The 14,922-nt window shown below is 47.9% G+C and overlaps 1 protein-coding gene across 2 annotated transcripts in view; it reads right to left on the bottom strand.

Annotated features, from left to right (window-relative positions):
* Positions 1-2,556: 2,556 nt before the first annotated feature.
* Positions 2,557-14,922, bottom strand: part of Stambp (STAM binding protein) — a 26,482-nt gene continuing 14,116 nt past the window's right edge. For both annotated transcript variants that reach the window (XM_021641684.2, XM_021641685.2), the window contains exons 7-10: positions 13,794-13,931; positions 8,763-8,875; positions 6,627-6,726; positions 2,557-3,314 (exon numbers count right to left, since the gene is read on the bottom strand). In XM_021641684.2, coding sequence (XP_021497359.1) covers positions 3,258-3,314; positions 6,627-6,726; positions 8,763-8,875; positions 13,794-13,931 — 408 coding nt within the window. In that variant the 3' untranslated portion in view covers positions 2,557-3,257. The remainder of the gene's footprint in view (positions 3,315-6,626; positions 6,727-8,762; positions 8,876-13,793; positions 13,932-14,922) is intronic.

Here is a 14,922-nt window from a genome sequence, read left to right as displayed (position 1 = left end):
TGGGGCTCAGCCATTGTCCTGCTCACGTTTGTCAAATGAGAGGAAATCGGTCTCGTGCTCTCAAGAGGAGTGTCGCTCCTTCATTTACCATCTGCTTCTGGAGGCGAGGGCCTCTTTCCTTCATGCTTCCAACTGTGCTCTGCACATAGTAGGCACTCTTGAGCTATGGTCTGGATGGACGACTCATGTTTTGGGGAGTGTCAGTACCCCCTTGTCCAGATGCTGTTACCTAAGTCCCACAGCACTTGGTGTTTGATCTGCTTAATTCCTACTGTTGGGACTAGTGCCCACAGCAGTGATAGTCAGCTTTAGATTCTCATCCTTGGCAGCGCCCTTCAGCATCCACTTCTGCTTCTGCTGCCACCACGGTATTGTTTGGAAAAGAATGCCCCCTGATCTCAAAGCATGCAGCTTTCAAGCCAGGCCTGAGCAATCGGAACATTTCCTCTTCTGGCTGCAGTGATTGGACCAGGCGTGAGTTGTGGCCGAAGCTCCAACTCCACAACTCAATTTCAGAAGTTGTGCTCAAACTCAGTTCATTTTCAGCTAGATTTATCAGGACAATAGGCTATTAAACTATAGCTGTCTACATTACTTTAATGGAATAACTGACTTAAATGACCAAATTCTGAACCCAAGAAATGGTGGCCATGGTGGACACTTGATCCAGCTATGTCTCAATGCCAGCTGGATTTTCAGTCAGTTCAGTGAAAAGAATTTGAACTAACACAAAGTTCCTTTCTCTGTTTGTGGTCTCTTCCTGGGCCAACTAAACCCTCAAACATCATAGTTATTAGAGATGGTGTGCTTTCAAAGCCATGTTGCCATTAGGAATGAAAATACTTGTGTGACCATATTCTGGGTTTACCATGAATCAATTAAAGATAATTCAAAGCTCTCAAGTCTCGGGAAAGGGATAGAGCACCAGGCTGGTTCAGAGACGTGCTGGACACAAAGGCTAGTGTGCTGAACAGGGACTTGGGGCTGTTCAAGGTGGCAGCATGGCCAATGCTTAGGTGGCATGGATGCACACTGGAAAAAACTTTGCTTTGGTGCAACGCCATTAACATTTTAAAAAGGATTTCACTGTATGGTTCAGGCCGAGCCTCCTGCCTCAGCCTCCACAGTGCTGGGATCACAAGCACGCGTCACCATGACCAGGACCAGTACCTTTTCTTAAAGGCAAATGAGGTGAAGATAGGACTGCTGGGGTGGCAAAGCTTTAGGCAGGGCACAGGCAGAGGAGTATCTAAGAACGGCTTTGCTTCCTTTTGTGTAGGACACGGCTCCACTTCCGTCACCCACCAGCAACCATTGCTCAATTCAAGCAACGGCCTGCGTTCTCCAAGCTCAGATGTCAGGAACAATAGTAGGCCATTGCAGCAGCTTTTCTCTGGAGGAGGGTGATGTTGTAAAAAGCAACCCATCTCCGTGGGTTGATCAGCGATTTGCTGAGCCCAGAAGTGTGGTCTGGACTTCTTCAGGTGGAACATGAGCGAGTCACTGCTTAGGCAGGTCCCAGCTCGGCACCCACCAGGCTCTGTCCAAAGAGCTCTGCCAGCTCTCGAAGGCAAGGTTTATGTTGAACAAGTTCCAGCAGTGAGGTCAGCCTCGCGGAAGGTTTCCATATATGACATGGGTCTGCTGCTTTGCCTAAGGCCCCTCACTGAGCCTGTCCAGGAAGCAGGTCTTGGCTGGGTTCCCACATTGGGGGGTACAGTGGAGTTTTGGTTTCTAACAAACAGGAGGTATTGCTCTTTCTGATGTTATCATGCAGTATATGTTCTTTCTAGTGGGAGAAATTTTTAAAGGATAGAGGGGGAAATAAAATCATCTCACAATCCTACTCTTTGATACAAATCCATCCTTTACAGAATGCACGTGTCCATGTATATTTTAGGAAGGCAGCATCATGGTTCGGTTGAGAATATCTATTTGGGAGGCTGTGGAGATAGCTCCTCACGTAAGAGTACTTTCTGCTTCTGCAGAGGACCTGGGTTCTGTTCCCAGCACCCTTCACGGCAGCTTACAGCTGCCTGTAACTCCAGTTCTAGAGAATCCAAAGCCTCCCCCCACCCTTTGGCTTGGTGGGCACCTGTATGGACACTATGGACACCACACACACACACACACACACGCCAAAAGAAAAGAATTCTACTGTAGCTCAGGTCATGAAAACGAGGGAGGGGTCACCTACAGTCTCACGCACCATCCTAGGCATTTCTCAAGAAGACGAAGCCAGCACGGTGGACTTGGCAGGGTAGGGAGCGAGGGAACTCTACCGTCGACTTGGATGTAACCCGGGACTCTGACATGCTCCAGTGCCTTGGCTGAAGAATGTTAGGTTTGAGGAGGAAGCAAGAAGATCCCACTCGGGGAGACACCGAAACAAGAGATGACTTCCTGCCATGGAAGAGGGCAGCAGGCAGGCCAACCACGCTCTTACACACTAAGCGGAACACAGTTCCGTGTGGCACACGCCGTCCCATTCGCCAGCAACCAGAGTTTTCGTTGGAAGCGCTTACGTGACGCCTGCTCAGACAGATCACGCTAGGGCACAGCACAAGCGAGCTGTTTTATTACAGAGCAACATCCTTGGAAATAACAGACTTTTAAACAAGATCAGTGTCGATTTGTGGGGGCTGTGAGCTCCTCCTCTCCTCCTGCCAGAGTGACAACCCCCCTTAGTAGTACCACAAACAAGAAAAAGCCAAATCTTTCAAAACGGCTTTCACAGTTTTGCATAGATGCCCTTATTTAGCCCAAAGGTAGATATGAACAAGTTGGCAGATAAACTGCAAGAGGGACAAAAGGCCAGTGGTTGGATGAGGCAGGCAGAGAGGTGTCTTCTCTTGCACCCTAATTTTTGAGTTAGTTGCTTGGAGTGATTTGCTCATTTTAAGATTTATCATTTAAAAATGACTTATTTTCAAATAATAAATTAAAAAAACCAACAGTCTCCCCTTGGGTTGACCTTTCTTATTGTGTCTTAAAAGCTTAACTCCACTGGGGGTGAGTAAATGGAGCAGTCTGGGGGGAGGGGAGGCTTTTTGTAATTTACGTTAATTGGTTGATGTGTGGGTGTGTGCGTGTGTATATGTGTGGGTGCACACATACCACAGTGCACAGCGGAGGTCAGAGGACGACCTGGGGGAAGTTGGTGTCTCCTTCTAGCATGTGGGCATCAGGAATTGAACGAGGGCTGCTGGGCTCGGTGGCAAGTGCCTTCAGCCATCTTCCTGAATCATGATTGAAATTTATCGAAGGTCTGTGATGGTCACAATTCTGTCCTTGACAGTGACATGGCTGCAGTCCTGCAACAGAGAAAAAGGAAAAGCAAAGAAGTTGTGGAAAATCCTTTATAGTCCTTTAAAAAATGAGTCATTTCTATTTTATTTGAGTCTGTGTCGGATGACTGGCTTCAGATTCCCTAGGTAGCCCAGGATGGCCTCGGTCTTCCTGCTGCCACCTCCGAGTGTTGGTATCACAGGGGCACACTACCATGCTCGGTTCACTACTACTGGGGATTGGAGCCAGAGTCTGGGGCCTGTGGAGAAAGCACCCTGCCAGCTGAGCTACATCTCCAGCCCCAAACCTCTCATTTAAAATGCCTCCTCAAGAGGTAACCCAGCCCCAGAAAGACAAACACCAAATATTCTCTTTTATTTGTGGATCTGAAATCTTTACATTTGAGTATCAGAAGTCAGGGAAGCAGAAAGGGACCACAGCAGGGAGGGTGGCTAGGAGCTCTAGGGAGGGGAGCAGTTGGAGTCAGATGCTACAAAGGGGTTTAAGAGAATAATGGGGGCACAGGAAGAGAGGGAAGGAGAGATAACATGGTGCTAGAAGGCACAGGGAAACATTGTTTTATAAGTTTACTTTAAACATATATAAAACATTCCAGCTATGGTAGCATACGTGCTTAATCCCAGCAAGAGGCAGGTGGGTTTCTGCGAGCTTAAGGCTTGCGGAAGAACACAACCCTCCCAGAACAGTAGGAGCTATTGTCACTGACCCTGGTCGCCTTCCGGAACCTGAAGGTAAGATCCCATGCTTTTGGACAACTGACCTGCGAGTCTCCTTGCTGAGGACTGGCTCTCACACTATTGAAAGGTATACGCAAGCTGCTAAGGAAGAGGAGCAATTGCATGTCCTACCCGCCTGCAAGGCCTACAAACCCCAACAATGACCAGACAAGAGCTTTACAGCGTGCAACAGGGGCGTTTTTGTCTGGGGTGGGAATGGGGGTGGCGATTAACAGTTGCCTAATTGGACTTACGGCCTTCTGCCAGGGAAGGAATTCGTACTTGGACTCTAAACCTGGCCACGGCTGGCGAGGGCACAGACCTGAGAGACGAGCCTGCTACTGCCATTTCCCCAGACCTGTGCAGTTCCTGACTGTGTTCTAAACACTTGCCCTTTTACCCACGGGTAAGCGTGGCTCTCACCCCAAGCCAACAAAGCTTCCTTTTGCAACAGATGGGGACTGTTACAGAAAGCTACAACTGATCAAATGCAGAAAAAAGTGACATATCTACAATGCAATCAGGAAACCTAAGGCTCAGAGAAATTCTCAGAAGATGGGACAAAAAGATTGTGCGAACTGGAGGCCCAGGGTGCCTGCTGTCAGGAGAGACCCCTAGACTTGACAGGGAAAGCGCATCCATGAAATAACAATATGGTTGCATGAACAAGACAAGCATGCTGACAACATCAGTTTGATATGCAAACATGGATGGGAGAAACCCCCGCCCAAAGGCTGCTTGAGGTCGCTGTCTGTTGAGAGAGTTTCCTTTGGGGATGAGCTCCTGTGTACATTGTCCAACCCCAAGTGGTCAGCCCAGGACACATGTATATATGAGCAAAGCTAAATGGACCCAGTAGGCTGTATGCACATGTGTGCACGTGTATTAACAGTTAAGGAGAACATGAGGGGGGAGGGCACCGGAGGAACTGGAGGGGGGCAGGGGTGGGGTGATGGAGCTGCAGCACCCTGTGAAGTTCTGAAGGAAATTAAGCACATAAATGCTGGCTCAGGGTCAGTAGTTCCTAGCCAGAAGCCAGACCACGATGCCAGCGGCAATTACAGTCACTCCCATCAGGCTCTGCTCAAGGTCAGAGCAGCATCTTTCTGCATACTTTCTAAAGTCAGATGTCAAATATTCCTTAATTCAGAAGAATTAGGTTTGGGTCATCGTGTCATTCAGATAACGAAGGTGACCTGCCACCACCTTGGTGGGGAGCAGGTTCTCACTTCAACATTAAAAGCCTGTTTATTTATTGGAGACAGGGTCTGGCTATAAAGCTCGGGCTGGCCTCAAACTGGTGATCCTCCTGGACAATGGTGTTCCAGGGCTATTTGATGGTGCTGTATTTATTTCAATATCCTGACATCTAAACGTTATATCCCAAGATATATATACAGCTATACAAATGTGTGTGTATACGCACCCTTTGAGACACGAGTCTGCCTATGTGGTCCTGGTCATCCTAGAACACATACTGTGGACCAAGCTGGCCTCTGCCTCCCGAATACGAGAATTAAAGGCATATGTCAACCCTCAATCCTGGCTCTGTTTGTTTATTTTAAGATTTATTTTCTTCCTCACATTCTGTTGAAAACTTTTACTGAATTTGATGCACAAGACTGAACATAAAGTTTAATTAAAAATTTGAAAAACAACGAGGTTATATAAATCAATACTACATATACGTTAATGTATTATTCTATGAATGAAATACATTATCAAATGAAAATACATTATTCTATGAAGCTTATTTTTGTGCTTGGAAAAGTATAAGGTACAGCGACACACACACATATGTGTACATACATACATAATAACCGTTCTGTCATACAAAACCGCCTCTCAGATCCCATGGTCCTAGCCTCCCGTGTCTCTCCACGCACAGGGCTCTGGCTCCTTCCTCTATGTTGCTTTTCCCTGAACCCAAAGGGGAAAATCCAACCTTGTGTGGAGGGAAGTCCCGGCATCTCACTGATCTGGGGCTAACTGGCCTGACCAGCTAAACGTGTTGTCAGGGACACAACCCCGGAGAAGGCACTATTACCTAGGGAGGTGAGAACCGTATTTTCTAAGCAAAATCTGGGAATCAAATATGCTTAATTTACTTTCTTACATGGCTTTTCCTTTGCATTCAGACTACTGACTGGCACTTAGTAACTGACAGCGATGAAGAACAAAGTAACAGTTCATAAGCAGATAGCATTATCTGCTTTAGCAGATAGCATTAGGTGCTTTGCTATTACTTCCTTTTCCAGTGGTGCTGGCGATGGAACCCAGGGCCTCAGGCATGCTGAGCACAGGTTCGTCTCTGGGCTACACGCACACCTACCTATTTCTTCCCCTCAACGACCCTGCAAAGTAAGTTATTATTATCCCACATGTCAGATGACAGACCCAGGAAGGGCCAGCAGCCTCACAGACACGAAGCCACTGGGCGACAGACTGAGAGCCCAACCTACTTCCACCACTCCCTGACTCCTGTGTCCATGCATTTATGAACTCTGGGAAGGTGAGTGACAGGGCTGAAAGCAGGCGGGTCAGGCAGGACCATGCACTCATGAGCTTCGTGTGCTTGCAGGCTCCTACACAGATACTTACACAGAACAGAGGTGGGTCTCTGCCGTGGGGATGAAAGCCTTTCTGCCGACAGGTTGAAATCTCTTGAAGGCCATAGTCGGTCAACTTAAAGAATCCAGTTCTGAAATAAGAAGGGGCACGCTGAGAGTCAAGCAAAGGCATTCCCTCCATCCTAACAGCCTGTCTTCCTGTCTCCCTCCCTGTGGTGGCTTCAATAGGTATGACCCCTACAGACCAGCGTGCTTGAAGGCTTAGGTCATACGGAGTGGCACTACTCGGAGGTGAGGCCTTGTTGGAGTACGTGTGGCACTGTGGAGGCAGGCTTTGATGTCTCATCTACTCAGCTATGCCAAATATGGCACACAGTCTCCTTCTGCTGCCTGTGGATCAAGATGCACAACTCTCAGCTCCTCCTCCACCACTCTGCCTGCACACTGCCACACTGAAACTGTACCCTGCCCCAATTAAATGTTACCCTTTATGAGGATTGCCATGGTCACGGGGTCTCTACACAGCGATAGAAAGCCACCTAAGACATCCCCTTTCTCTCACCCACACGCATTTCAGTGGGCACATCGGCTCAGTAGGGCATTTTGAGACAGCTCTCACAGTATAGTGGCCAACAGATCTTCTCTTGGGGTGGGTCATGGCTAAAGAATAATTTATCTGGTACTATAAATAGGAATCAAACAGGAGTTCTTTCTTTCTTTTTTAAGACTCAATTTACTCTGTATGAGTGCTTTGCCTCGATACCTAGTACACAGTGAGGTCGGAAGAGGGCATCGGAAGCCTTGGAACCGGAGCGACAGGAGACTGCAAGCTACCGTGTGGGTGATGAAAATGGGACCCAGGCCCTCTGGAAAAACAAGTGCTCTAAACCACCGAGCCCTCTCTCCAGTCTCCAAAGAGGAATGCTTTAGTTGAAATTAAAACTAGCTGGACACAGTAGCACATGCCTGTAATCCCAGCGCTCAGGGAGGCAGAGCCAGGAGGATCCTTGTGAGTTCAAGACCAGCCTGCTCTACAAAGTGAGTCTAGGACATCCAAGGTTACACAGAGAAACCCTGTCTTGAAAAACAAAACAAAAACAAACAAAAAACAAAAGTGAAAAATTCCTTTGAGCAAAGCATCAACAGATTTAAGTAGGAATAAAAAAAAAAAAAGGAGCAATGAACAATTAGGTCAGCTAAGAGTCTTCAGTCTGAGGAAGAGATAGGGAAATGGCAAGAACAGAGTCTCTAAGCCCTGTGGGCTAACATGAAGGGCACAAAAGTAAAGCTTGAAAAATGAAAAGTAAAAAGGCTAGTTCATCACTATCTGCACATCAGCTCTGCCAGGGAATTCAGAGTAAACAGAACATTTAGAGCAAAAAGAAATAACAATTGGAGATAGTTTACAGTGGAGGAATTCTTTAACCTTTACCTAAGACTCTTGAGATCTTATGACTTTAAATCAAACAGTTCAAATTTCTTAGAAAACCAACATTATTAATATATCATTTAAAGAGTAGATTGTGTTTATCAGAACATGAAGTGTAAAGGACACCTTTTAGAGCAGCCAATTAAGAGAGTTTATAAATTTTATTTTTTAAAAGGTCTTGGGGCTGGGGGATGGCTCAGTTGGTAAAATGCTTGACATACAAACATGAGAACCCAAGACTGTATCCCCAGCATCTACAGACACACACACACAGTTCAGCATACCACACCACACAGACACACACAACACACACACACACCACAGCATTCCACACCACACACACACACACAACATGCACACCACAGCATTCCACACCACACACACAGCTCAGCATAACACACCACACAGACAGACACACATAACACACACACAGACACTACAGCATTCCACACCACACACACACACACACACCACACACACCACAGCATTCCACACCACACACACACAACACACACAACACAGCATTCCACACCACACACACACACACACAACACACACAACACACACAACACAGCATTCCACACCACACACACACACCACACAGCTCAGCATACCACACCACACCACACCACATAGACAGACAGACAGACACACACACACACACACACCACATGGTTGCTGCAATAGCAGAGAGGGTTTGCTCCTTGTAAGACCCAGAAGCACATCCCAGGTACTCACTCCTGGAACTTGGGGGAGCAGACAATGGCTATGGATTCCGGTAACATCATTTGATAAGAGCAGTGGGTGTGTAGATCCACGCTGGACAGAAAGGCCGTTTGGGTTGGGTGAGTCTGAAAGATGAAACAGATCAGGGAATTCCCAGTGACCTAGCTGCCATGTGGTCCACTAAAGAAGGCAGGTCCAAGGAGCTTCCAACAGCTGGCCCCAAACCCTTCCCCAAGCACAGAGCTATTTGCAGCCATGAGAAAGACTTGACCCTCACAGCAAGTTCCTTCCCAGCACTGTAAACAAGTCTAACAGCAGTGGGAGGACTCTCAAGGCCCTTCACAGACCAAGAGATTTGTAATACAGTGTGCAGAGTGCCAGATCAGGTGCTACATACTTGAAAATGGCTGGGCAGATTGTTTGGAAACAGGGTCTAACTGTAGCCCGGGCCACCCTGGAGCTCGCTATGTAACCCTGCCCAGCCTCCCAAGTCCTGTGATGCAGATGTGAGCCGCCAGGCCCAGGGTAATCAGATTTTCACACAAAGACCATAGCCAACCCAGCAGACAGCGTACACATCTCAAAACATGTCATACATCATATACAGGTTTTATTATTTTTGTCAATTTTATGCCTTGAAATCATGGCATAGAATCAGTTTTTTGGAGCTTTTAAAAAACTTTTTTTTTTTTTTATAAATTACAGTTTATTCACTTTGTATCCCAGCTGTAGCTCCCACCCTCATCCCCTCCCAATCCTACTCTACCTCATCAAGTCCACTGATAGGGGAGGCTCTCCTCCCCTTCCATCTGATCCTAGCTTATCAGGTCTCATCAGGAGTGGCTGCATTGTCTTCCTCTGTGGCCTGGTAAGGCTGCTCCCCCCTCATGGGGAGGTGATCAATGAGCCAGCCACTGAGTTCATGTCAGAGACAGTCCCTGTTCCTATTACAATGGGCACCCACTTGGATATTGAGCTGCTATGGGCTACATCTGTGCAGGGGTTCTAGGTTATCTCCATGCACGGTCCTTGGTTCGAGTATCAGTCTCAGAAAAGTCCCCTGGGCCCAGGTTTTTTGGTTCTGTTGCTCTCCTTGTGGAGCTCCTGTCCCCTCCAGGTCTTTCTATCTCCCCCTTCTTTCATAAGATTCCCTGTACTCCACCCAAAGTTTGGCTATGAGTCTGAGCATCTGCTTTGATACCCTGCTGGGTAGAGTCTTTCAGAGGCCCTCTGTGGTAGGCTCCTGTCCTGTTGCCTGTTTTCTCCCTTTTCTGACATCTGTCCCATTTGCCTTTCTGAATGAGGATTGATCATCTTACCCAGGGTCCTCCTTCTTGCTTAGCTTCTTTAGATGTACAGATTATAATTTGCTTGTCCTATATTATATCCACTTCTAAGTGATTGTGAATCATGTATGTCTTTCTGCTTCTAGGATACCTTACTCCGGATGATCTTTTCTAGTTCCCACCATTTGCCTGCAAACTTCATGATTTCCTTGTTTTCAACTGCTGAGTAGTATTCCATTGTGTAAATGTACCACAATTCATATATCCATCCTTCAGTTGAGGGACATCTGGGCTGTTTCCAGCTTCTGGCTATTACAAATAAAGCTGTCACGAACATGGTTGAGCAAATGTCCTTGTTGTATAGTTTAGCATATTTTGGATATATGCCTAGGAGTGGTATAGCTGGATCTTGAGGCAACACTATTCCTAATTGTCTGAGAAAGCGAAAGATGGATTTCCAAAGTGGTTGTACAAGTTTACATTCCCACCAACAATGGAGGAGGGTTCCCCTTTCTCCACATCCTCTCCAGCATGTGTTGTCACCTGAGATTTTTATCTTAGCCATTCTGATGGATATAAAGTGAAATCTCAGGGTCGTTTTGATTTGCATTTCCCTGATGACTAAGGAAGCTGAGCATTTCTTTAAGTGTTTTGCTGACATTCGATATTTCTCTATTGAGAATTCTCTGCTTAGCCCTGTACCCCATTTTTAAATTGGATTACTTGGTTTGTTGCTATTTAACTTCTTGAGTTCTCTATCTATTCTGGATATCAGCCCTCTGTCAGCTATTGGACTGGTGAAGATCCTTTCCCAGTCTGTGGGCTGTCGTCTTGTTCTGATAGAATAAGCTTTTAAAAACTCTGAGAAATAACAGCGAGGGAAACCATGGGGACGTCTGAGGCTGTGGCCAGGTAAGAAGCAGATGGAGCTGAGGGAGAGAAAGAGCTGACCTTTGTAGTTTCCTCTTGAAATGTAAAGATCTGAGATGACCTAGAGCCCACTTTTTTCATTAAAAAATTAGATATGTGTGTGAGTGTACATGCATGTCTTCCTGTCCATGTCTTATATGCATGTCCAGCTCAGCCGACAACTTGTGAGAATCAGTTTTCTCTTTCCACCAGGTGGGCCCTGGAAACTGAATTCAGTTGAGGCGCCTGGCAGCAATGCTTTTACATGCTGAGCCATCTGGCCAGCCCTGTTCTGTTGTTTTAAATCTCAGATTATGAAGAAATGGTACAGAAATGTCATAGAGATAAAAGTAAGCCAAACTTTTATGTATGAGTTCCTAGCTGGGCCCTCACTGAGGACAAGACTCGTTTTTTATTCCTGCTTAGCTCTACCTGATGTCTCTAAACAGTAATAACTATGTTTGGAACCTAAAGAGTGGAACTATATTGGAGCCTGTCCTCTCCTTTAGTTTCAATTTTCTTTTTTTAAAAAAGTTCTATTTAAACAAAAATTGTTTTACTTATGTTTATGTGCACTCATGTTTGTGTGAACACATGCTGCTGTGTGTGCCGGGGTCCTGGAGAGGCCAGAAGTGGGTGTCAGATCCTTTCAGTCAGAGTTTTAGGAGGCTGTGAGCTGCCCAGAGGGATCAGCGAGAGCTCTTAGCCACTGAGTTGTCTCTCCAGCTCCTCCTCCAGCGTCTAGCCCTCTTTGCTGCCCCTCACCCCCTGCACAGCCTCGGACCCTCACTCCAACCACACCGAGGTGAAGGCTGCCAGACAAGAGTGTCCACAACCCCACCAAACATCATTTCAACCGCTCCTGTGTCTTCAGCTCTCTGACTTCAGTCCTGACTCCAGGGCTGTGTGCTTTCTCCCTATGCAAATATGAGGCTCCTCGTGCCCTTCTGTGTGGTGACCTCCTAAGTCACATTACCTTGCCCTGACTGCTCCCCCCATCACTGCTCTCCATGGGTAAAAACAGACCAGACAGCTGCATGTAAAAATTAAGCATCTTCCAATTGCATTTTAAGGTTAGCAGAGCAGAAGAACAGCAAATAGGGAGTCACACGTAGGAGGTGAACTCTAAAGAAAGGGAGGAAGGGATGGAGGGAGCAGGAGGGGGCTTACTCTTGGAACTAGAAAGTGGGAGGGGTGGGTCGGGCTTCTGCTTCCTCCTTTAGGGAGTGTGTGCATGTAGATGTTGGCTTAGTGATTCAGTGAGCCACACAGTGGGTCCATGTCCACTCACAAAGCTTTTGGATAATGCAAACATGGTCAAGCCATTCCACCTCAGCAGGCGATCAGCCTGTCAACCCAGCTCTGCCAGGAGCCACTTCATCTGTCTCCCCTCCCCCAGAGCTAAGCTTCAAGGCAGCAGCCTCTACCATCCCTGCAATCATGCCTTCATGCCTTCCTCTGTCTTGTTTTCTGGAGAGGGTTTTGCTCTGTATCCCAGGTTGGCCACAACTCATAACCCTCCTGTCTCACCCTGCTGAGTGCGGATTACAGGTGGGTGCCGCCACCCCACCCAGCTTCCTGCGACTCTAGGCTCCGCCCCTCCACTGCAGCAGGGGGTTTCACTGGGTTAGTATCAGGCAGCTAGCAGGTCATGTGGGTTTTCTTCATGCTGGAGCACCGGACAGGCGAGCATCCCAGATTTCCTCATTCAGTGTCCCTGCTCTGTGGTGTCTGTATTTACACACTCCTCAGTCTACCCCATCCTGGCTTCCTTTCACCAGCCACTTCCTTTTCTGCTCCCTCAGTGGCCTGTCTCCCTAGCTGCCAGAGAATAACTTTTCTTGCTGCCAACCCTCTCCATGTTTGAGGCTGCCAAAGCCAGCTTGGTACAGAAGCCTCCCAGTCAAGCTTCTGCTTTGACCTTGCATCTTTTTCTGACGAAAACTATAAATTCCAGCCAAAGGACCGTTCACTGCTGTAAGAGCACAGCATGTCTGTCCAGTGCTGACCCCTCCCCACGGAACTCTCATTTGGCCCCTCGTTACAAATCACTGTAAGTCACCTCAGGTGTGGCCCCTCTTCCTCTGAAACCCACAGTGCCCTGTGGTCATCTGCTCAGGCACAGTGTACTCTGCCTCATGGGAATAGGTGCTGAGGCATGACAGGACAAGCTTTCTGCCCACCATCTTATATCCTTGAGTGAAAAGCCGGTACAGATAGAGGATGAGCGAGCCGGAGACCACTCCCTGCATCAGCCCTTCCCTGTTCTGAGACCAAGTGTGTGAGACCTCCCAAACCTAGAAATAAGCCACCCGATCAGAGCTCACCCCTGTCACACGCCAAGAAAAGCAGCTTGCTCTGTGAGTTCAAGGCCTTAAGAATGAGGGAAGCATTCAGAAGCGCTCTCTAGGGAAGGAACTGCCTTTCTGGACATCAGAAGCATGCACAGCACATGCGAACACTTGAAAACCGCATGCAAAGCCAAGTGCTGCTCCAGAAAGACAAAGTGCAGCCATCAGAATGAACTCCTGTGCCTTATTTAAAAGACTTTCATTATACAGCTTTTAGGTGCATAATCTCAATAGCATGTGCGCAAACATCCTAGGCAAGCTTCCTTTCACCACCTGGACTCAAGAGATAGCACAACAGTCAAGAATTATTTTTAGCAACAAGATAATGTTTAGAAACCACGGGAAGCTCTCAGCAATACTCTGAGTCAAAACTGGAGCACCAGGAGTCATGTGTGCAGAGACCATAGTTTGGCCAGGTTTTCCTCTGCTTAGAGAGCGGTACAGGCAGTGTGCACCAAACAGAAGTGCCCTGCCCTCAGGGAGGCAGATTTGCTTACATGGATCCAGCCAAGGGTGAGGAGTCCAAGATCATCCTGCATAAAGAAAATTTCTTCTTCATTCTCTGTGTGACAATAATCAGGCCCACCATTTTGTCTGGGGATGAGAACATGCGTGATTGTGAATTCATTTCTCATCTGCAAAGGAGAAAACGACAGCCGTTGATAGTTCCCTGGGGCTCTCTACCCCCTCTCACAGCAGAGGGAGGTGAAGCCGCTCCACCCAGAGCAGGGCTCCTCCTCCCCTCCTCCCTCCTCCCAGTGTTTCACCACCTTGGCTGCTCCTGGGCTCTGCTGGGGCACTGTATAAAGGCTCAGATACTGAGATGAACCTGAGATGTCCCTCAGCGCATCCTGATGCTGAGATGAACCTGAGATGTCCCTCAGCGCATCCTGATGCTGAGATGAACCTGAGATGTCCCTCAGCGCATCCTGATGCTGAGATGAACCTGAGATGTCCCTCAGCGCATCCTGATGCTGAGATGAACCTGAGATGTCCCTCAGCGCATCCTGATGCTGAGATGAACCTGAGATGTCCCTCAGCGCATCCTGATGCTGAGATGAACCTGAGATGTCCCTCAGCGCATCCTGATGCTGAGATGAACCTGAGATGTCCCTCAGCGCATCCTGATGCTGAGATGAACCTGAGATGTCCCTCAGCGCATCCTGATGCTGAGATGAACCTGAGATGTCCCTCAGCGCATCCTGATGCTGAGATGAACCTGAGATGTCCCTCAGTGCATCCTGATGCTGAGATGAACCTGAGATGTCCCTCAGCGCATCTTGATGCTGAGATGAACCTGAGATGTCCCTCAGCGCATCCTGATACTGAGATGAACCTGAGATGTCCCTCAGCGCATCCGAGCAGAGGGTCTTCCCGCAGCAGCCAACAGGCCTGCTCAGGGATCTTGAGGTGTTCTGGAAACAGCCCCATCCCTCTGCTGCCTGAAGCAGCTTCCCTGCTCCTGCCTCCTCATTTAAGGCCTGGGTGAGGTTTGTTTCACAACACTCCCTGGTTTGTTTGGGAATGAGGAATGGGACCACACTCTCCCCTCAGCGGCCTCGCCTTCCTCACAGTTCCTACATCTCCTAGTGGACACACTGCTCAGCACTCTCCATCCCAGGGGTC

The sequence above is a fragment of the Meriones unguiculatus genome, chromosome 5 (assembly GCF_030254825.1).
Source record: "Meriones unguiculatus strain TT.TT164.6M chromosome 5, Bangor_MerUng_6.1, whole genome shotgun sequence".
Lineage (NCBI taxonomy): Eukaryota > Metazoa > Chordata > Mammalia > Rodentia > Muridae > Meriones > Meriones unguiculatus.
The sequence above is the reverse complement of the archived record's forward strand: the minus strand, read 5'-3'. Positions and strand labels throughout refer to the sequence as shown.